At 39.8% G+C, this 23,882-nt stretch overlaps 1 protein-coding gene across 1 annotated transcript in view; it reads right to left on the bottom strand.

Annotated features, from left to right (window-relative positions):
* usp43b (ubiquitin specific peptidase 43b) overlaps nt 1-23,882 on the bottom strand; it is a 102,974-nt gene that overhangs the window by 56,353 nt on the left and 22,739 nt on the right. Inside the window, exon 3 of the mRNA XM_053610551.1 lies at nt 868-968. Coding sequence (XP_053466526.1) covers nt 868-968 — 101 coding nt within the window. The remainder of the gene's footprint in view (nt 1-867; nt 969-23,882) is intronic.

Genomic DNA, 23,882 nt, shown 5'->3' with positions numbered 1-23,882 from the left:
CCACGTGTCATTTCCAATGATAATATAAGTAAGTAAATAACTGAATAAGTAGATAAAGAGTAAATAAAGAAGTCAATAAATGAGTAGAAAATGAGTTAATAAATTAGCAAATAATAACTCCTACCCAGTCCTACCCTGTCCTCGCGCACGATAATATCATGTGAGCTCACAGGCTGATGATAGGACGATCTGACTACAGAGAAGATCGCGCAACACTACCACACATAGGGGAAATGAACACTTTTCAGTAAAAATTCTTCTTCTTCCAAAATTTTTTCATACTCAGTTTATATTATATATATGTATATATTTTTGAGACAGCCTTTAAGAATGCCTTTGACAAAAGAAGAACATATTGAAATCATTCTCATGGCTGGATCGGGAAGCTCTCGCAAGGTTGTGATGGCCTTTTACAGGAAACATGGCAAGCATATCACACTGTTGCCAAACTTATTAATTAGCAAATTCAAAAAGCCTGTTGTGGACCAAGTGAGAAGTGGACGTCCATGAACATCCACTGACGAAGGTACAACCGACATGGTGCTGACAAGCATAGTCCCTGATGTATGGAGACTTCTGGGACACCCTGTAGCACTAAAATCAGGAGTAATGATAACATGATGCATAGGATACTATACAGTGTCAATATCAGTTCCCAACAACACATGACCAGCTGAATGAAAAATATACTCTAAAATTTAAATACACTCTGCTGGAATATAATGTATCATCTGAGGAAGCTGTTTCTAAAGAAGGCAGACATTTCAACCCTACTGTATGTGCAGCTTGTATGAAGTGAAACACCCTGTTGAGCTGCACACGTTAGTGTAGCTGTAGTGCAGTATAGTTGTGGTTACAGGCACTCACTTGTACTGGGCCTGGAAGTGCTCCTGTACAAAGCTGTGACGTACACCAGGCTGCTGATCTGGAAGCTCAGAGTTAGCTAATTCCTCCCCTCCTGCAATATCCTGAAACAACAACAAAAAAAACAGTGGTTCAATATACACTTAAAGTTTCTGTCAAATACCGTCATTTTTTCCTTAAACGCGTCTTACTAGAAAAGCATTCGTTTCTAGCTGGAGATGACAAAAGTAAATGTATCGTTCAAGTGCCATTATTATTATTACTATTCCTTTTTACAGCATGGATTTTCCTGAGCTGAGATCAATAGCCTGAAGTCTTTTGTAAGCTGTCTGTTGGACAAGTGGGTTTACATTTGGTGTGATCTAAAGCCAAACACCTTAGGTTCCTCTCTTCCACACTGTGAAACTGAGCTGCTACACCAAATGTCCTAATCATCATGGGAACAAACAAAGGTCTGGCCTCACTTTCACACTTACACCAGGATCTAATTAAAATCATGGGATGGGAACGGGAGTAGATTAAAGAGAAGCATCATTGTTTCTCCTCCCCTTACACTTTCATATCGAAAATCGGACCTCTCATGGATATATTATCCCTTCACAAATAGAGTGTTTAACATATGTCATATAAAACCTTACAATGTGTTTACACCCAGCTATAGTACAGGATAAAGGAATGAGAAATGTGAATTAAAATGTCAACATTACAATCTAAATTTTATATTCACAAATCTGTATTTTATGCTTGTGAATTTTCTAGTTTGATTACGTCAAACTGAAACTGATGGCTTGAATTTGTGTGTGAGGAGCCTGCGTGCTCTCCCTGTTCCTCCGGGTACTCCGGTTTCCTTCCTCATGCATCGTAGGCTGATTGGCTTTTCTAAATTGTCTGTAATGTGTGTGTGCGATTGTGTCCTGCGATGGGTTGGTATAAAGAGGTGTGGAAAATAAAAAAAAATTAAAAATGGGGGTTCTTTAAATTCAGTTCTTTAAATTCAAAGTTTCAAAACACTACATCATTGAATCAAACCACTGCTCAATGGCTGAAATGGTGGTGATCAAATCTGTTCTTGTTTGCATTTCTGGAAAGAAGACCCCGGATGTAGTGTTTTGAACTAGGTTTTTGAATTTGTAATGGATTGTGCCAGCAAAAACTGAATTTGAATGTCTACGCCTGATTATTAGTGCATTTTGTTTGAAACCTTGTACACAAATTGAAGCCTTGAAATACAATTACAATTTAACTGTAAATACAAATAAATTTCTCATTCCATAGATATGCACCTCGAAACTTCTCCAAGTTTATTAACCAAAGGCCTTTGTAATGCAGAGTGAGAAAACAGGCCACTTCTGAACCCTTCCATAGAAAGTACATCTCTCCAGCACTCATGGTCATGTTTTCATTTAAAGTGAGACAAGCTTTGGAAGTAGATAAAAGGAAAAGCCAGGTAAAACCAACAAAGAGAAATCACACAATCGCCACAAGGTCGTCAACAGACAGTTGAGTACTGAGCTACTCACAACAGGCATGTAAATTAAGGAGTGATGCTGAGTAGAGGAAAGGAGGGGAATCTGGTTATCGTTGATAGTGTTTGATACAACTGACTCTTCATTACTAGGTTATCATGGAGAAGCAGCAGCACAGTGAGTAGTTGATGCCTACACCAGCTATGAGGGAGACAGAGGACATGTCGAATTCAGAGATGTGCTGTATAAATATAAATATAAAGCAGATTAAAAAATGAACACACAAAAGTTAGAAAAGAAGTTAGAGGTCTAGGTTTTAGAAAAAAAAACCCTCAGCACATTCAAAATTCAAGTATCCATCCATCTTCTATACCACTTATCCTTTCTTCAGGGTCACAGGGAAACCTGGAGCTCCCAGGGAGCATCGGGCACACCCGGTGTGGGGTACACCCTGGACAGGGTGCCAATCCATCGCAGGGCACAATCACATACACATTCACACACTACGGACACTTTAGACCGGACACTACTGTGTGTCTTTGGGCATGTCTTTGGGCTGGCGGAGGAAGGCGGAGTACCCGCAGGAAACTCCTGCAGCACGGGGAGAACACAAACTCCGCACACACACAGGGCCACAGTGGGAATCGAACCCCGACCCTGGAGGTGTGAGGCGAATGTGCTAACCACTAAGCCACCGTGCACCCCACAAATTCAAGTATGTGTAATCTAACTAAGTGCATAATCTAAAATATGGAAGAATGTCATTTTGTAGTGGCATATGAATGAAACTTGATCTATCCCTAATTTCTCCATCTGGGGATTAATAAAGTATTATCTTATCTGATCTTATTCATAGTTTTCACGTGACATCACATTCATATGGGAACACCATTCTGGAGGGCTTTCTTCCGCTACCCGGGAGTTATTTTGACCAGATTTGTCAGCCAAAATGCCAGACAGTTTTTGTTCAGTCGGATGCACTAACACTTTGAAACTGTAGGAATGGTTTACCTGACATAAATCAAATCAAAACTTTTTTTTTTCCAAGGTCATTAGATATTGTGTTAACCTAACCGAAATATTACTGCCCTAGAACGTGGACTACGGTGAACCTGAAACTAACATTAGCTAAATAGCGCTCACCTTTGCTCTGACAACGAAGTACGCTTTCATCCTGGTGGCAGTGTAAGAGGATGGATTCTTCACAAGATATATGCAAACATCGCCAAAGTGGAGCTCTGGCAGGGACTGTGCTGTTTTCAGTGATTGAAATACTGCGGCAGGTGCTGTATATGGATCGCAAGTGCCCAAAACTTGCAGTTTGTTCAAATATCTTTGTTTTTCTTCTTTTGAGAGGTGATTGAAATATTCGTGTCATGAAACAGATGGATAATTGACGGCCTGTACTAAGGTTCCATATGGAGTGTCCAGTGTTAGCTGCCATTTTGGAACGATGTTTTGCCCTCCAGGTCTTCGCGCCAGTCACGTGATTGAAAACTATTCATTAAGTTCTCAAAGAGGCGTCTTTGCACTTGGGAAATGCATTTCCTTTTTTCATTAGGCTTTCTCACACTTCAAGTTCTGCTCCACCCAATCTCTCTTACCTTCCCCTGGCATTTTCCTCATGCATCTCTTCTTTCATATTCCTTTCTTTTATTACCCCCTCTCTCTCTCTCTCTCTCTCTCTCTCTCTCTTCCTCCCCCATTCTAATCCAAGTCTCCTTAGCCAATAATTAGGGTCTTGATATGCATGCAAAGTGGCACTTGAGCATACAATGTGGGACAAAATACTCTACAGCTCTATTCTTAATAGCTCGCGAGGTTGAAAGGTTCAGTAGCGTCTCTGGTGGAGTTAAAGGTGCAGAGACGAGCTTTTCAGTGCTGCTGGTGCAGCAAATTTATGAATGAATTATTTATAAGGATGGAAACCTAATACATTAAACCAGGATAAAATCCACACAAGTTAAATTTTAATACTAAAAGGAATCATAATGTCTTATCAGTATACAGATCATACCATACTGAATGAATATTCAGAACAGAATATTACTAGACATGATCGAGCAAACAATAGTCATATAATAGGGTGTAATCAAAACAAGTGTAATCAAAAAATTTGAAATCAGGTATTGATTTTTGTTTGGTAAGTGTATATCAGGACTCAATTATGCATTAAATTGTACACTACATGGCCAAAAGTTTGTGGACACCTGACCATAACACCTGTGTGTGCTCATTGAACATCCATCCAAATTTAGTTCCCTTTTGCTGTTATAACAACCTCCATTCTTCTGGGAAGACTTTCAACTAGTCTTTGGAGTACAGCTGTCAGGATTTGTGCTCATTAGTGCAGTCAGGCAGACCTCACCCCAGGAAGACCTAAGGTGCAGTCAGCATTCCAGTTCATCCCAAAGGTGTTCAATGGGGTTGAGATTAGCAGTCCAGTTCTTCCACACTCACCCTGGCAAACAATGTCCTCATGGAGCTTGCTTTGTGCACAGGGGCGTTGTCATGCTGGAACAGGTTTGGTCCTCTTCAATTGTGTGCTTCCAAGTGTCTGGCAACCGTTTGGGAAGGCAGACATATGGGTGTGATGGTCAGGTGTCTACAAACATCTGGCCATATACCATAGTGTAGCAAAATTTTAAAGCCCTTATTTTATTGAATTCAGTAACTTTTGAGATCTCAACAGATTTCCATGCACAATTCTGCATGCAGCTCTATTAGCAGTGCCATTGTGCTAAGTGGACTGCTTCATAAATACATTCTGCTATTATCTTTCCACAGACCAAAGGAAAAACACTTCAGAGCGTGCATTCTGCACACGACCTTATCACCTCACTGAATCCTCCTGGCTGGCCTGGACACTGTGGTGAGTGAAACACAGAGTGCGGGTTCATATGATGGGTTCAGTCTGTTTAAATAATACTATATACAGGTAGGCACACATATAAACATGCATATGCACGTCTTCTTCTTCTTCGATGCTCTTACAATGTATTAAGTTAAAATGCCAAAAATGTTACTGTAGTATGAAGTTGGCCACTGTGTGCTTTTCAGGAACTGTTTCCCAGAGAGTTCTGAGAAAAGCACAGGTGATCACAAATGATGTTGACACTGTAATACGTGTCACGCTGCAATCATGCGATAATCCTGTCTAATTGTTTATTTTCATATTAACGTACTGGGAAGGCAAATAAGTACAACATACTGTATAGTAATAAAGGATGAAATGCTTTATCGCTTTCCCCCATTGTGCCAAACCTTAAGTACGTAGTAAACCACAATGGAGCATACGGTTATAGGAAAATAACTCATGACAGAGTAGTCAGGTGCCAAATGTGAAAAATTATTTTCCAACAAAATTGTTTTCTTCCTTGTATACCACAACAATTAGCTAATGATTACAATTTTCTTTCTTTCCTTTAAATTAAATGATGACATATACTTTTTATAGTTTATCATTTATAGTTATGTTTACTGTTGTGGATTGTCCACAAAATAAGTTCGGTTTGAGGTTAAATCACTCCAACTTGCAAAGAGGTAAAATGAATGGACTTCTCCGTAGACCATATTAATAAAACAGCTTACATCTATTTTTCCAGGGGTTAAGAAGTATGCTTTTTCCCCTCCGATGCTGCTGGTTGACTAGGAAGTTGGACTTCTATTCTCATGTCCACTGTCACGCCAATGGCTCAAATAAGTACAAAAGGAATAGACTTTGTTTTGAATGTTACCTACAAGTAAACACGGCATGCGGTTAATATTCAGGAACAAATTTACATGTAACCATATCATATTTCATAAAAGTCATATAACCTTATTTACCTAGGTTAAACCATCACAAATATATTTTTTCAAGGTTAACAATTAAGACTGCAGGATCCTCTTGCAACACGCAGCAGGAGAGTTCAAAAATCTCTAATCACTTTACGCTCGAATCAAGACATTTAATAAATCACACACCGTGTGGTACAGGTGAGCTTACCATAAATAACCCCATTCTCTCCAACCCCGTAATAGAATAGTCCAGTGTTGTAATAGCTAATATAATGATATAATAAAGTCCAGATATGCAAAGGTATACAGGCAGCCACTTCATAAGTGCATGTCACAAGCTCAGGTGCCTAGTTTTGTCCAAGAAATTAGGAATAATGTGTGCTGTATATGAAACTAGTGTACAAGCCTAAATGTGCAGTGTACATGGCAACACACAAGTGTGTTTGCTTCATACATATGCATTTATGGAGGATTACACAAATAGTAGGAAGTCAACGCAAAAAAGGTTGAGATATTGGAATTGTGGCTGATTACATATTTTAACAGCTGGACGTGTGTGACATCACTTTATGAAAGTTTGAAAACTTGTGGTCATCTCCTGCAAGTAATGTTCTACATTTGCCAATACCAGATAAATTAGCATCTTACACATAGATCAATTTACCCACACCCAACAAAGAAATTCGAAGAATCTTTTGTGATATCCAGTGTTATTTGAGCCATCGACACTGGAAGCACATAATAATAATAATAATAATAATAATAATAACAATAACAACAACATAGTGTTGCCTATTGAACTACTTCTAAAAATGCAATACAATTAAAATGATAATCTTTTCATATGAATAGCTTATTCAGTACACGGCAGTCTTTACAGTCATGACTGTAAAACCAATTAATTTAGGAATCAGTTGCCACAGTACCCTCCACACGGTCTGTTACAGAAGTTCCCAAACTACGGGTCACGATCCTATGTGGGGTCGCTTGATTTACAATTGGAGTATTGCGAGAAACTCACAATATCCTCTTTTGTTTATTCATTTGTTTTACAAATTATAATTACGAATATAGCTCTAACTATGAAGCTGGATTGTGTATGCTACTATTTTGAACTGGGAGCCACATTCAAACAAGTCACATTTAAATTATGAGCTGTAAAATGCTATTATAGTCTTCTTCACTATTCTGACATGCTGTTCCTCCTAGCATAGGAGCTCAGCACCAAAAATGGACAAATTTCTCCGTCCATCTACCTCCACTAGTTCCTCAATCACAATGAGTGACTTTGACTCCGTGGTATAACGAACGTCGAGAAAGGAATCTTGAAAAGATGCTGAAATATTTACTGAATATGGATTTTACAAGCATGATGGTCAATAACAAGGAGAAACCAAAATGTTGAGGCTTAGGCTCAGAGAAAATGTATCATGTACATTTGGAGTCGTTTGGACAAAAGGTTTGAGAAACCTTGGTCTGATATTTTCTGCCTCTTGTCGTGTCTGAGGTTCTCTCATACCAATTAACAGATTAAGACTTCAATGTCAAATTTCATAACATCTTATTTGTCCGTCTCTCATAGCATTTAATTGCTGGGGAATATCCCACCATTAAGAGAAACTGATCAAAGCAGCTTGTAGGGTGTGTGAAACTTTCAATATTATTGCTGCCCAGTCCAGTTCTCACTAATAAACATCATCTACAGCTAATGAGCTCCTTGAGGGAGAGCAGGAAGGTGAACAACATCAAAAGACCCGGAGGAAAAAGCCAGTCTGGTGGTGTGTGAGATAGCAGGTCCACTCAGGAATCATTTGATACACTGCCAAACCTGCAGGCTGGCAAAGGTGTCACTTCTCAGTGGCGGACTTGGCCAGAGCTTTGACATCGTTCGTCTAAAGCCTCCTGTTCAGGTATTAATGAAACAGCTCATGTTTCATCAGTAACTGAATCAAAACTCACCAGAATTTGATGGATTTAGTGCGAGTTTATTATTGAGCAGTCAAGAAAAAGAAAAACTACACTTAATAAGGAATGGCCTACAAATATGAAGATCTACCTCAAAGAGTAACTCAAAGTGACCTTGGGTTTGTAAAACATGCTATATTAAATACCAGCCACTTATGTTCATTTTTATTTTGGAAACTAAGCTACCTGACTGACTGATATCTACATGCATCTAATACAAATATCCGAATCCCAAAACAATTCTATTTGTGTGTCAGTTGAATTTTGCTGGTTGTTATGTCACATTAAAGGTAAGAAAAGAACTCACATTGGTTTAAATTTTTTTCATCAAAAAATCTTTTTCTATCCACTGTGTCTCTCACCTGAAAATTTGTATATAGTGTATATTACTAGACTTTAATTACCTCGGACAGTGTATACACTGCATCCTCTGATGCTAGTACCACAGGCTTATACTGTTAAAAGTTATAGTTAAAACATATTTATAGTTTTGACATATTTGCAAGTAGTGATTTAGAATTATGGATCAAAACCTGCTACAAGCATATATGGCAGTCTCATCATCTTCATCTCAACAATATTCTCATTAAATAAAAGTCAAATGTTCACAAGAGATGTACTTATTTACTGCATTTTAACATCAGTTGTTCCATTTTCACATGGCAACATCCCACAATAGCCTTTCCCTCTTTTCCTCTTAGTCATATTTCCCAGTGGCTCCTGCCTACAACTACGCAACAGGTAAGAGCGGATGAATAATGCTAACGTCAGAATTGTACTATTTTCCTCAAATAGAACTCGTCAGGCATCTTGCTGTGCAAAAGCTAATGGTCTAAAATGTTAAGGTAGAGAACTGTTAACTGGGCGTAATCTGACAGTCACTAGGAGAGTCTGGGGGAAAAAATGACTTTCCAATCCAGCATGTTTGCACCAACATCGGAGTAGTACATTTCTGGGATTTGGATAGCTGCTTCAAATTACATTGTGTAGCTGAAGTGGACTAAAATCATATATACCATTCGCACTTCATGGGAGGGCATGCAGAATAGCCCCTGGCAATAGACATGGCCCACATTTGTATTCATGGAGCATAGTATACAGTAGAGAGAATGGGAAAGGGGACAGCAGTAACACAGCAGGGCTACACGGTTCATGCAGAACCATTCTAAGAAAAATCAGTCACGCCAAAATGCAAGAATTATCTCCATACATACATTTATTTTACTCTGCAAAGCAGTGAAACAGGATTTAAAATAGGCTTATTTCAGACATCTTACCAAGTGAAAATATCTTCAATATAGTCAATATTATTTAATATTTCCTATTATAGCATGAAAACAAACAGAATTTAGGATCAGGAAGGCATGGTGGCTTAGTGGTTTGCACGTTTGCCTCGCAACTCTGGCATTGGGGGTTCAAATCCCACCTCCACCCTGTGTGAGTGTAGCTTAGGTATTCTCCCTGTGCTTCAGGGGTTTTCTCTGGGTACTCTGGTTTCCTCCCCAGTCCAAAGACAGGCATTGTAAGCTGATTGGCATTTCCAAATCAATCCTAGTGTGTGAATGTGTGTGCACCCCATCCAGGGTGTCCAGGCTCCCTGCGACCCTGTGTAGGATAAGTGGCACGGGCACTGGATGGATAGGTGGCTTATTAAACCTATTTCTAGACATTTAAAAAATAAAAACAACACTAATTTCAAACTTGAAATAGTCTTGTTCTATTGGCAGGTAAATTTTGCTCATTTAAAGCATTTATTACTAGAAAGAAGTCAAATTATCTGTCAGTTGAAATCTATTATAAGGTTATAATGTTTTCTTTGGTTATTGAAAATACGTTCAAATAAGTTAATGCATTACATTACAAAGTGTGATGGACAGTGAGTTGGAGGGGTGGAGATAGCGATGAGTAGTAGTTATAGTTATTTCATGCATTTAAAGTACATTTCATATATTTTAAGAAATATAAATGAGACTTCAAGACACATCCAGTGTTTTTCTATATTCAAGAAATGATTGTGTCTTTGTAGCAAACTGCCAGAGTAATAATGACTTTGTCAGTGTTGTCTCTTTCTCATGGTAGAACTAACACCATGTTATTTGGAAAACAGACTTTAAGGTTACATCAAATCTACTCAGAGTGACTGGCAACTTTTGTCTAGAACTAACTGCCCACTACATGACTTTTAAAAGCCCACAATCACTGTACATTCCTCAATCAAATACCTTTCTAATAAATCTACACAACCGTTACAATTTCTTTTACTTGGAGGATCAGTGACAAAGAATAGATGATCCCTAGTCGTTACCGTCTTGTGAAAACAAACCTTGCGTAAGAAATAACTGCTCTGTTCCCATGAATGGAATCTGACAAAAAGAGAAATGCTTTACATTCAAGCATTCAACTGACTTTTGCACACAAACGCTCGCATTTGCTCCATATGAATAAACATAATGTGCTTCATGGTGGTGCGATGCACCTCGATGATGTAACTATAGCACGTGTTAGTCGTTCTGAATCCTGCCGCCTGCTGCAACACACAGATATCGGCCAGATATTATCGGCCAATCATGAACTGAGCAACAGTGACCAACAAAAAATGTCATGCGAAAAACAATCATATAGACTAATAAATAGCAGTCACCTCATAGTTAAACATATTAAGAGATAATAAAGACACGAGTCAGACTTTAATCAAGGATGTCGAAGACCACAACGAAGAGTAACTTTATTGCAGTGTTGATAAAGTACATGAAGCACTTCGGGTTCACCGGAGTCAAAGTGAACCTCGATTAATATCAGCTCAGACATTTTTTTTCAAACCAGTTTTGCAATGTAAATGAAGTCTCGCTCTAAATGTAAATTAAGGATAACATCCGAAGTGATCACTTTCCGGTCTCACATTATTGATGCCGTTACAGATGTGACCACAAATGTTTGGGTTGGGTCACCCAAACACCCAAATGTTTGGGTGATGCTATTGTCCAGAAAGATGCATTTCTGAATGATAATTACGGACACTTACCCCTTGTTCAGAGACGGTTCTTGATGTTCCACTGCTGCTCCCACGCTATAATAGATTTGAAAGTCAATTCAGGTAGTATGCTCCACATATTGCTGAGACTGAGATGAACTGTATGATAAGTAAGCCTTTTTGGGGATGAGCTTCTTCTAAAACCTACCTTGTGGCGTGAAATTTGCTTAGAGGCAGTCTGTAATTTCTTACACATGCAACAGCTGAAACACTGGCCAACAGTTTGCAAACTTTTTGTCAAGCGCGTGAACTCAATGTGCTACGTTAGAAACTTTATTACATGAAGATAATGAACGAATATTCATTAGTTTCCCTTGGTCTGTAATTGTAGCTTACCAAACATTATTACATTACAATCACTACTACTTTTTTAGCCTAGTCAGTTTCCAGGCAACCAAAATATAGGACTAGGCAAAACATTAGCGCTTTTATTTGAGGTGCTAGTAAATTTATGATTTGTCCACCACTGGAGAGCCTGACACTCACTTTTGTTTTAAACTAGGGATTTTTGTATCAAAGGTTTGTCTGCAACAGCAAAATGAACTCCACTGACACTCTGAAATGACTATAGCGGTAAAGCTCATGCAGATAAGATTTAGCTCTAAAACAACTGACAGGAACTTTAAACCCCAGGCTATTGTGTAGGCTGGAAAAGGCGCCGCTGTCATCATCTAATTTGACCCGGCATGTCAAATGAAGCAGAGTGCTGAATGAGTAGGCTGTTGATTTGAATGCACTGAACTGAAGGCCTGTCCATAGACACAGGCTGGAGCAAGTGGATTGGACTAATGCAGCAGCAGAACTCAGAGTTAGGGCTCTGACAACCTGCATTCACTTTACGAATGTTCATAAATAAAAAGAGGACTCAGCTGAAGGTGCGTTTTCTTTTGAGAGAGCCAGCATTAAAAATGGATGCGATGCCTCATGAATCAAGAATCATAATCATAACCATCAGGATCATTTAGAAGCACATCTTTTTATAACTGAGGCAAGATTGTAGTGATTAGCAAAAGATCACATAGTCCATACCACGGCCTCAGAACATAGCCCAGTGCCCAAAAGGGATGTATCATCAGTCCTGGCTGATTTGAATCCACTTGAATTAACCCTAGTGACATTACGCCATCCAACATGGTACACACACACCAGTCATGCATACAAGCGTGCAGCCAATCGTGCTGATGGGCTTTGAAAGAATTTTATAGCTCCACATCAGCAAAATGATGAATAATTTAGGTTCGTGAAAACAGAAGGATGGACAAGCACCCCTGAAAAGTGCAACTCCGATGGAAAAAGAAGGTGCATGAAAAACGTGCACAGCTTCGGAATTGACAAAGACATAGAAACACACACAGTATAAATGAATAATGGGCCTCTTATTCAAGTGATAGCAAGACTACCTGCTGAGGTCCTCTCTAAAAATAGCCATTTCAGAGGACTGAGAGAGAGAGAGAGAGAGAGAGAGAGAGAGAGAGAGAGAGAGAGAGAGAGAGAAGAGGGGAAGAGGAAGAGCACCTCTACCTGGGGCATATTATAGCAGCTGTTCCCAGGACAACTACACTATTAAACTGACTGTTGAGGGTGATACTTAAGCAAGGCCAATAATAGATTTAAGTGCACCAAGTATACAGCGACTGCCTGTCAAATAGTTGTGGATGCCTAGATCTTCCAAATTTTTCTAGCAAAATTTTTTTTTTTTTGATTTGCAATATCTTAATATAACAAAGACTAACCAGGTTTGATTTGACGAAAACCATCGCACACACGAATATTTGTGAAAATAACTAAAAATCATCTATAACCATTAAATATTTTCTTCCTATGAACAGCTGTTTTTGTCGGAGCATTCCTGTGAGATTCTTGCAGGAGCTTCTGGAGGTTTGTGGAGCTGACTGGACACGTTTTGAGCCAGAACAGCTCTATTAGGGTATGGTCAGATGACTGTGCGAGTCATTCCTCGCCAAATAGCTCATGCACTGTTTAAGGTGTGTTTGGGCTTGTTTAGAACCAGCTATATTTTGAGAGCTTGTTTTATTTGTGCATCACCATCTGGTTGATACTCAACTAGGACACAATTATTATTTTTTTTAAAAACCAAGCATTTTTTCCAAGAGTTATTTCAAGAAAGGATTCACCAACCAAGGGTCACCAACCCTCACTCTAGCCATTTGTTCGCTTCACTTCTCATTTACATAAAGTCAAACTTTGTTCAGCGTTATTGCATCGATTTTTACTTCACTTCACCAATTGCTCTGCGTCCTGTTCCTATAAATCTCTCACGATCATTATGCATCAAATCCATTACATGGGCCATGGAAAATGCATTCATATAAAAGCTACCTAATCGACTCGGGTGTTTATGAAGTTCATCATCTTGAGATTGAACTACTCAAACTTGCTCCTGGCAGGTTTCCATCCTCCCCACGTTCTTCCACAACACCTCATTGCTGTGCTCCCTCCAGTAGCTTCCGGTAGCCATTCCAATCAGACTTACAACACAGCTTGCCTACAAAGACAAACAGGCACCAGCATGTGACTATCTGAAGAATATGATCAAACCCTGTTTTGTATGACATTCCTTTCAAACCACAAGTATGACTAACCATCTTTCAATACACAAGGATTACAGCAAAGTGAACAGTAGGCATCAGATGCTTCACGGGCTATGGACGGAGCATCTGACATTGCGACTGAGTGAAAGACTCTATTGGGAGTCTCACTGAGAGCAGTAACCAGAATGTAGCTGAAACTCTGAGTGCATGACTACTGCTTGCATGGATTATGGCTGACTATGAGTGAGGAGCTTGCAGGACTGAGGGTGGAAAGACAGACATGCGCCACTTGTTTAGTAACAAACTGGAATTTTAACTGATCTTCAAGAACAATAAAAGGTCTAAAAATTACTGATGTGTCTGAAGTATAATTATGTATCAGTGCACTCCTTCCTGTTCATCTTCAGTAACTGCTTCATTTTGGTCAGGGCCATTGGTGGATCTAGACAGGAACACACCATGGACACATACATTCACATACTCATTCATCCCTAGGGGCAATTCCTTCTCACACTCTCTGGAGAAACAATTTTTAGAGACACTTTATTGCTTTGTGAAAGCCAGGATGTACTTCTAATTGAGCTTATTTTGCTTTAAAGGCCCATCTATCATTGAATAGTTCTTTTGCTGACTACCCAATAGAGCCAAGACAGATTTCCAAATAGCCTAAGGGAAGGAGAACTGCAACTCCATCAGAATGTGCCTGTGATTGACAAAGTCATTGGAAGACTTTGATACTTTCTCTGTCCTACACCATGGCATCACTGGTATTTTTAACAACATGGTACTTTAAGAATGCTTAAATCACCACCCCCCAGCCTTGACATATGAGGAGAGTCATCATAGGTTGAACACAGTAGCTGACTCATTTGTTAGTGACTCATTTTCCCATCAGAACCAAAAACACTGGGCTGAGATGATGCTATTTATAGCATATTTGGTTTGATTCACAAAACCAAGCTGCCCAACCAATCACACAAATGGGATCTTCGCAGATCTGGATCAGTTATATTTTTCTGCAGGATAATCCAGCAATCCAATTTGGGTGCAATCGATGAGGTACAATTTACCTCAACCCCCGACCTCCCTGTCCCCCACCGCCCCTCTCTGTCTGTCTCATTGTCTCTCCCTCTCCCACCTTTTTCATACTGAGAGGAACTGAGGTCCTGCCCAGTGCTGGTTTCTATGGAGATTCTTGCAGGCCTAATGCAAAAAGGGGGGGTGGGGGGTGGGAGAGATAGAGAGAGAGAGAGAGAGAGAGAGAGAGAGAGAGAGAGACAGAGAGAGAGAAGCAAGAGAAAAAAAACGTCCTCCATGGAGAAGAGTCCTTGGCAGCCTTTCAGAACCAGACACAAAATGGCATTTATTTCCTTTCAGCTCTCCCCATTGATGCTCAGTGCTGGATATGAATATGTGAAATGAATAATATGCACTCATAACTCTAAGAAGCACCTGAACAGATGGAAATGATCTCTGTTAAGGCAGATTTTCTTAGCAGCTCCAGGCTACATCAGAGGGATGTAGTCCTATCAGTTTTCTGTGAAGTTTATTTGGCAGTTTTGGAAGGAGCCTCTACGGTCAGTGCTTTCTGACATAGGAAAGTCTTCACAATAGAGCACCTCATGCCTTTCCTTTGTGCATTTCTCTGCAACATAACAAGCTGCTTTTTTGGCTTGTTAACTTCAAAAGAGAGAGAGAGAGAGAGAGAGAGAGAGAGTGAGAGAGAGAGCGAGAGAGAGAGAGAGAGAGAGAGAGAGAAAACGAGAGGCTGGTACTGCTATAACGCAAGTAATAACAGGAAGTAACTTGTTTCTACAGCATAAATAAAAATGGTTTGCATTGGCAGAATTGTTGTGGTATAAAATTAATAATATTTAGAATAAAAATCTGTTTTCCGTTAAGGTAGAAAGGCAATTCTAACCACAGACATTATCAAGACGATTCTGTGACGATGGTCCCACATATCCCGAGTTGGCATGCATTGAAGCCTGGTAAGTGAAAGGAAATTCAGCATGCATACTTACAATACAGTATGGGTCACTTGGTAACGGAAATGTGGGAACTAGGATTTGTTATATTGTCATGCCCGACTGCACTGTCTGGTGGAAAAGCACTACATGTCATAAAGTACCTCCCTGACCATATACTGGATATACTGTCCTTTTTTGGCTTGGCAGGTAATGTATTAGTATTCTCAAGCGGTGTCTAAAAGTGTGTCTGCTTTCCGGACACTCAAAATGTAATTATGTCTTTTACTGCAGTCTGCGCTTTCCCTGCAGACGGCTGTTAAATTAGAAAAGACCGTTTTCAAGAATAAGGCTCTAGGCAGAGACAGTGACAGTTAAAGTAGAGCTATAGTATACTATAATAGAGCACCAGAATGAGCATTATCCCATAGACACAAGTGTTGACACAAGAACCCACTCAAACTACAGTTAAGATTCAACTGCATAGCTTCTTCTTCAAAACTGCACCCCTAAACTCTGTAAGGTGCTCTTGAGGGGGGGATCAGATTTTTCTTAGGTCAGAATTTGTATCTGGGTTGCTCAAGTTCACAGGAAGTCATTTACATCCGAAGGGACTCAACAAATCAAAGCGGAGGAAGAGGAAATCCAGAGGTACAACATGACTTCACTCTGACATCAGTGTGCTACACAATGCACATACAGTAGGAGCCACAGGACCGGAAGGTTTCTTTCTTGAGTTGTGTAATGAAAATGTCTGAGGAGTACAATAGTCATGGCAGGGTCATGATATTTCAGACACATTTGTAGCAAATAAACAAATAGACAATGAACAATGCAATCCAATATATCCTGAAACGATTATAATTTCTGTGCCAGATGGTTCTCTTTTTTGTGCCCATGCTGAACTCTTGCCACAGACATATGCACTGTGCTCCAGTTTCCTGGAGTAATCAATGGTGATTGGTTCAGGTTCTCCCCACAGAGTTCTTGCCTATTTCCTCTTTTGCACAGCTGGGCTCAGGTCTTTCACACAGCTTTATCACAGTCATTTCTGTCTGTCTTTTAGTGCTGACTGAGATTTGAGCTGCAGTCCATATCTGAGACTCCCATTCTGACGATGGATACACATCCCAATTTATCCACTGGCAGATTTCTAGTGATTACACATCGCATGACGCAAAAAAAAGTGAACCAATCATTTCTCTCCAGATTTTGCAATATCATTGGAGCAGCCTTGCAGAAAACTCCGGAGAAAAGGACAGTATGTCTATACTGCTGAAACTATTTTTGGAGCCTGCCTGTCTCAATTTTGTACATGGAATTGCTTTCTCTATCTCTTGAAGCTCCCCTGCACAGCAATGTACTTTCGCACCTCTCTTTCTCTTCTCTTTCAAAGCTCAAATGTGTGAAACAAGCTCCTCTTTCTTTGGCCTCCTCACAAAAGCCTGCTTTCATTCCTTCTAGAGATGGCTTCACACCAGCTCTGTTTCCAAAGTAATGCCTTGTAAACAAACCAAAGCGAATGCCAAAAGAGGGTGAACTTGCATATTAACAAGGGCGAAATTGTCAACCTCCATTAAAACTTGTGCAATAGATATAATATGAGATCTTGACAGAAGTCTCCTCATGGGCCACAGATGAGGAAAGTCCCCTATTTTCTGGAGTCTACTGCTTGTTAAATGACCCAGTGCATGTTTAAAACAATTACAGAAACAAGAGCAGGGGGTAAGCCTGGGCTCCTCACCCTCCTCCTTGCTGGGATGTGCAGCGACTCGTGAATGAAGGGATTTTCAGGGGCCTACCTCATACTAACCAGCGCCTGACTCCAAAAACCAGGATCAGAGGAAAACAGCAGCATTTTTGGCCCATAGCAGGTGCTTTGCTGAGTTAATTTTAAGTCACCATGCAGCTTTAATAATTCTAGTGCTTGACAGTCCAAATGAGGGTTTTTTTGGCCTTCTGGGCATCATACTGTCCCAAATTGAATCTGGTACCTATTATAGCGCTGTTTTTTTCCTCCCCCAAGTGTTCTTTAATTTTTCACTCTAGGGCAACCACACAAGTTGACCAACACTTCACGTCACTTTTTCCCCTTAATGTTCACGATACCGTGAAACTGAAAACAAAAAAGCTGTCAGGACACAAAACTCTGGGATTCTGCTCTCCATAAAGTACATGCAGTAACTCAGTCCAACAGTGTGAAACACTGAAGGAGGGCCTCGAGATTTTCCTCCCCTTTTTCAATCACACTCCATGTGCTCCACTCTGGGGTTCAAAGGAAACAACTTTACATTGGCAAGGAACCATGAACAACAGTGAATAAAGAAAGAGAAAGAAAGGAAGTCATGAAGGACAAAAGCTGAGCGGTAGGCATCCTCCCTACGTGAGCAAATCCCCATAAAAAGTTACAGTGCTGTGGGAGTTGGATTCTTCCAGTACCAAGCGGTGCCCTATCAGCCCACGTGTTCTCGCACTGATAAAAATGAGAAGCACAGAAGCTCTGGTGGCTGCACACTGTCCTGTATTGCTTACTCTGTACAGGACTCACTACACAGTCTAGATACTTGTTACATGACATTTTCTTCCCTTCGCACTTGTATATATTTACAGTATGTTTGGAAATTTATGGCCCACTGCTCAAAGTGGTTTACCTACACGAGATAAAAAAGGTCAAAGTATTCATGGTAAAGATGGTAATGGACTAATTTATAATCGTTAATAAGTTAAATATAAATCTGCCTCTAGTTTTTATTTGATTTGATTTACTAAAATCCATTAAAAGTAGACGTGAATGTACATGTCCAAGAGGCTGGATATTATAACAGGGACCTAGAAGAGACCCTTCTGAGACACCATAGCACATTTACACTCTGAAACTGGAAACAGTTTGACAAGTAACACTTAAAGATGGAAAGAATGTATTTTTTAGTGTCGATGCACACATAGAACTTACGCTCTACAAAGTCACTCATATAAGGAGTGTATGCAGAAACCAAAGTTGGAACCAGCAAGCAAAAATATATAATACATGAAGAAGAAAGACAATCATTTACACAGTCATACAGCCAACGATGAAGATTAATCAGCTTTTAGCTTACAGTAATATCAGAACTGACAAACAGCAGACCTATAAGCAAGCAACGAAACTGGCCTGTCTTCTGATTGTCAGGAATTCCATGTGAGACAGTCGCTTCTTTCATATCATTTTGCTCTGTGTTCATGTTATGTGCTTTAATTTAAATTTCCATATGCTTTTATTTCTGTTCTAGTCCTGTATCCACCCATGTCCCATCATTGCTATGTTACCCAATGAGGTCCCGCTGCTCTGTGTTAAGTCCAAGTCCCATACATTTGCTGTGCTCCTTCCTGTGTGCACTTCCTCTATTCTGTATATGGATATGTCAAGCCTGCCTGAGTGTTGACCCATGCTCTCACATATTGAGTTTTCACACTGATATCCTGCCTCATCTAACCATGTGCTACAGCAATATAGTATGTTTTGCCATATTTAAAATACTATGTTTGACTACTTTATATATTATCAGTGAACTATATACTTGCAAGTATAAAAACTACAGTTTTGAGTTTACTCTGAAGAATATTGTTAAGATGTTATTAAACAGTTGCTATATACTTATTAATGACTTTAGTTCACTATAGCAGAGTAAACTAAACATTGACCTGAATGTACACTTGAAACCTCACTTTAAGTTCACTTTCTATCACACAAAGGCTTCCGAACTGTAATGGTGTATCCTCTGAGATGTGTGAAGCAGACATAGCTTTTTGAGCGGGGGAAAGGAAGGGCATTCTTGCTATGGCATTGATGGGATTCCAAAGAGAGGTGAACATTTTACCACTGAATCATTTACGAGTCCACAAACTGGTTTTACTACACATATTTTTCTTCCTGGTTGACATATGCTGTATGTACAGTGGGGCTTGAAAGTTTGTGAACCTTCTAGAATGTTCTATATTTCTGCATAAATATGACCAGATTTTCACACAAGTCCTAGAAGGAGACAAAAAGATCCCAATTTAATAAATGAGACAAAAAGAAAGTATACTTGGTAATACTTTGTTGAGGAAAATGATCTCTGTGATATATCTGTGAGTGGCAAAAGTATGTGAACCTCTAGGATTAGCAGCAAATTTGAAGGTGAAATTAGAGTCAGGTGTTTTCAATCAATAGGCTGCAAAGGTGTGAGTGAACATCCTGTTTTATTTAAAGAACAGGGATCTATCAAAGTCTGATCTTCACAACACATGTTTGAGGAAGTGTATCATGGCACGAACAAAGGAGATTTCTCTCTCTCTCTCTGCCTAATGTTAATGCTCATGAGTCCACCATCAGGAGAACAATGAACAACAATGGTGTGCATGGCAGGGTTGCAAGGAGAAAGCCACTGCTGTCCAAAAAGAACATTGTTGCTTGTCTGCAGTTTGTTAAAGATCACGTGGAAAAGCCAGAAGGCTTTTTTTGTTTGTTAAATGATAATCATTATGTTTGGAGAAAGTAAAACACTGCATTCCAGCATAAGGACCTAATCCCATTTGTGAAACATGCTGGTGGTGGGATCATTGTTTGGGCTTGTTTTGCTGCATCTTGGTCAGGACAACATGCAATCACTGATGGAACAATGAATTCTGAAGGAAAATGTCAGGACATCTGTAAACTGAATCTCAAGAGAAAGAGGGTCAATGCAGCAAGACAACGACCCTAAGCACACAAGTCATTCTACCAAAGAATGGTTACAGTAGAATAAAGTTAATGTTTTGGACTGGCCAAGTCAAAGTCCTGACCTTAATCTAATCAATTCATATAGGAAACTCACCAACCAAAGCTGTTCTGTACTGAGGAATGGGCTAAAATTCCTCCAAGTCAATGTACAGGACTGATCAACAGTTACCGGAAACGTTTAGTTGCAGTTATTGCTGAACAAGGGGGTCACACCAGATACTGAAAGCAAAGGTTCATATACCTTTGCCATTCACAGATATGTAATATTGGATAATTTTACTCAATAAATAAGTGAGTAAAATATTTTTGTCTCATTTGTTTAATTGGGTTCTTTTTAATCTACTTTTAGGACTTGTGTGAAAATCTGATCTGGTTTTAGGTCATATTTATGCAGAGATATAGAAAATTCTAATTTAAAATTCACAAACTTTCAAGCACCACTGTATGCATATTATATATTACGTTTATTAATATTAACTTAATATAAATGTGTGTAAAAGGAAAAGCAAGTAAACTATTACACTCCCAGTCAAATGTTCTTAATCAGGTTTGAGGTTTTTATTATTAGAAAACAAACACGCTTTCCATCAAATACCTAAATCTTTGTACATAAGGACTTATTCATTCTGCACTCTGAGATTCTAATGAGACTCTAAATGAGTGCTTTAGTAAAGGCAAGTGCACTTGTTTAGTGAAACATTTATATCACAGTTAAGACTGTAAGCTACTATAATCCAATATTTGATGACAGTGTTAGCAGCAACTGTAACAAATATACTGTATCTTGTGTGCTATGATTAGAGTGATCCAGATCACCCTTTCCCAGTTACAGCTAGATTTGTTTTCCAATAAAATAAAGTCTCCAACATTTCGCAGTTCACATAGACCTACACTATATGGCCAAAAGTATGTGGACACCTGACCATCACAGCCATATGTGAGCCCTCCCCAAGCTGTTGCCAGCACACAACTGTCTAGACTGTCTTAAGAGTTTCCTTCATTGGAACTATGGGGCCTAAACCAAAGATGTTCCAGCATGACAATGCCCCTGAACACAAAGCGAGCTTCATAAAGACAAGGTTGGAGTGGAAGAGCTCAAGTGGCTTGCACAGAGCCCTGACTTCAACCCCACTGAACATCTGCAAGATGTACTGGAACACCGACAATGTGCCAGGCCTCCTCATCTGACATCGGTGATTGACCCCACTAATACTCCTGTGGAATGAATGGGCAAATCCTCACAGGCACATTTCATAATCTAGTGGAAAGTCTCCCCAGAAGAGTAAAGGTCATTACAACAGCAACCCATGCACACATGGGTGTGATGGTCAGGTATCCACAAACTTTTGGCCATATGGTGTATTTCTAGATCTGGGTCTATTTATCTTAAACCAAAATTTAACAAAAATAGTTAACAATAGTATGGTCAAAAACATTTGCACTTCTCTTCAAATATATACTTGTACATGCTAGTATATTAACAGGACACTGTGTGTGTGTGTGTGTGTGTGTGTGTGTGTCTTTGCAAGTATAATTACCATAACATGTCACACATTTTGGTTTTAGAACCCTTTTTTGCCCCACCTAAAACTACGTTTGCATTAACATAATAAAAACAGATTAGATTGAACATGAAGATTCACCTGTGTAAACATCTTAATCTTAATGGTCTAATTCCAACCAGTCTGCTGAATCACTATAAGCTAATGCAAGCGACGCACTGACGTGAACTAAATATCAGTCAAGATGATATTTTGTTATCAAAGTGACTTATCTTTGATGGAAGACTTTGAGACCAGTGGTTTTATCATCATGGTGATCATGATGACAGACATGTTCTCTGACCTCTGCTTCTTCGCAAAAGGGCAACGAAACCCAATCCTGCCTTTCAGGAAAGTACAGCATCTTTCCCGATGTGTGATCAATGCTCTATAAAATGCTAGAGCGAGCAGCACAGTGAACACAAGTTAAAGATGGCCTTAACTTGCTGATGCTTTTAGGAAACTGGGCCCATGCAATATTTGCTTATAATGCATTCAATGTGCAGTCAAACAATCGATTATGCCATCTCTATTATCCTGTTATTCAGTGTAGTGTTTACTTTGTACTTATCCTTAGTGTTCCCAAAATGTATTGTAGTGCATTGTACTGTACTTGCTCTGTTCTTGTCTTACTTTGTCGCACTATTTGCACATTCAGATGGTCATCTGTGGTCCTGTAAGCTCTGTGGTGTCTTCTGTGACCCTAGAGGCATGATATTTCATCCCTCTGTATATATGTTAATGGAGCTAGGACAGTATGAATTAAAATAAATGGGTCAGAAGACTCACGCACTCCCTCCCTCATCTCCAGTGAGAGCATCACCTGTGTAGCATTTTTCCTTCACGCCAAAAATCCCAAAACATCGAAGTTGGAGCATTCAATAAGGCCATTGTAGATACTTTATATATGTTAATACTTACAAAATGTCTCATGCGTTTTGTGGCATGGAAAAACTTTTTCAGTTAGATGTTAAGAAGATAAAATGTTGTTATATTATTGGACTTTTGTTAACGCCTTTACTAAGAAAATCCTAGTACATCAGAATATTTCTGCTAAAGAAAATCAAACAGAACTTTTTAAGGTATCAGTTTGTATATATTGTAAAGGAATAAAAGATGGTCTATGACATGGTTGTGAGATGTAGCCCAACACAATAACAGCACATCCTGAAGTGTTTTCTTCCTCTTATACCACAGCTATCTTCCAACACTGACAATTGTTTATTTATTAAAGAATGATATGTACACTCTGTCGCGACGGACCGACAGCCGGCGCGCAGGATAAGAAAGTCGCTCCTTCCTCCACTGCCGCGCAGGCATGAAGCAGACAGCCTCGCGCCAAACACAACATCAGCTAGAAGGACCGACACGGTGGGGCAGAACCGCAGACACAACACCGGCCGGCGATTGGGGAGTCAGTTGGGAGAATTCCACCACTCAGGCGACGGGGGAAGAGTATAAGAGGACGCTCTTCCGCCCGTGCAGGGGAGAGTACTAACTCGCAGACCACGTGTGCGTCCTTTTGCTGCCTAAAGGTATTCCGACCTCAGATACGGCAACATAATTTCTCTAATCTCTCTCTCTCTCTCGTTCTCTTCCCGAAGGTTCGGGTGCGGACGAAGACGCCAGCTGGTGAGCTTACACCCAACGGTGGATGACGGCACGGGAAAACCCCACACACTTCTAGGGAATCCCGACATGCCCTCGAGAGTGTCGCAATGCCAGCCACACCCCCCCACAAAACCTCCCACACTCACCCACACACTACTCCTCACTTCAGACAGCACCACGTAAGAGAAAATAAGAGATTAATCACTGTATCACTGCAACCAGTTTCCTGCGTATCTGTGCTCCACCCCCGGGCTATTTCCCTTACACTGGTGGAAGATGTGGGCATAGAGCACAGACCCGCCAACCAAAAAAAAAAAAGGGGGGGGGGGTTAAATAAATAAATAACGGGAAAAAGGGGGGGGGG

This window comes from Ictalurus furcatus, chromosome 2, assembly GCF_023375685.1.
Source record: "Ictalurus furcatus strain D&B chromosome 2, Billie_1.0, whole genome shotgun sequence".
In the NCBI taxonomy this organism is placed as follows: Eukaryota; Metazoa; Chordata; class Actinopteri; order Siluriformes; family Ictaluridae; genus Ictalurus; species Ictalurus furcatus.
The sequence above is the reverse complement of the archived record's forward strand: the minus strand, read 5'-3'. Positions and strand labels throughout refer to the sequence as shown.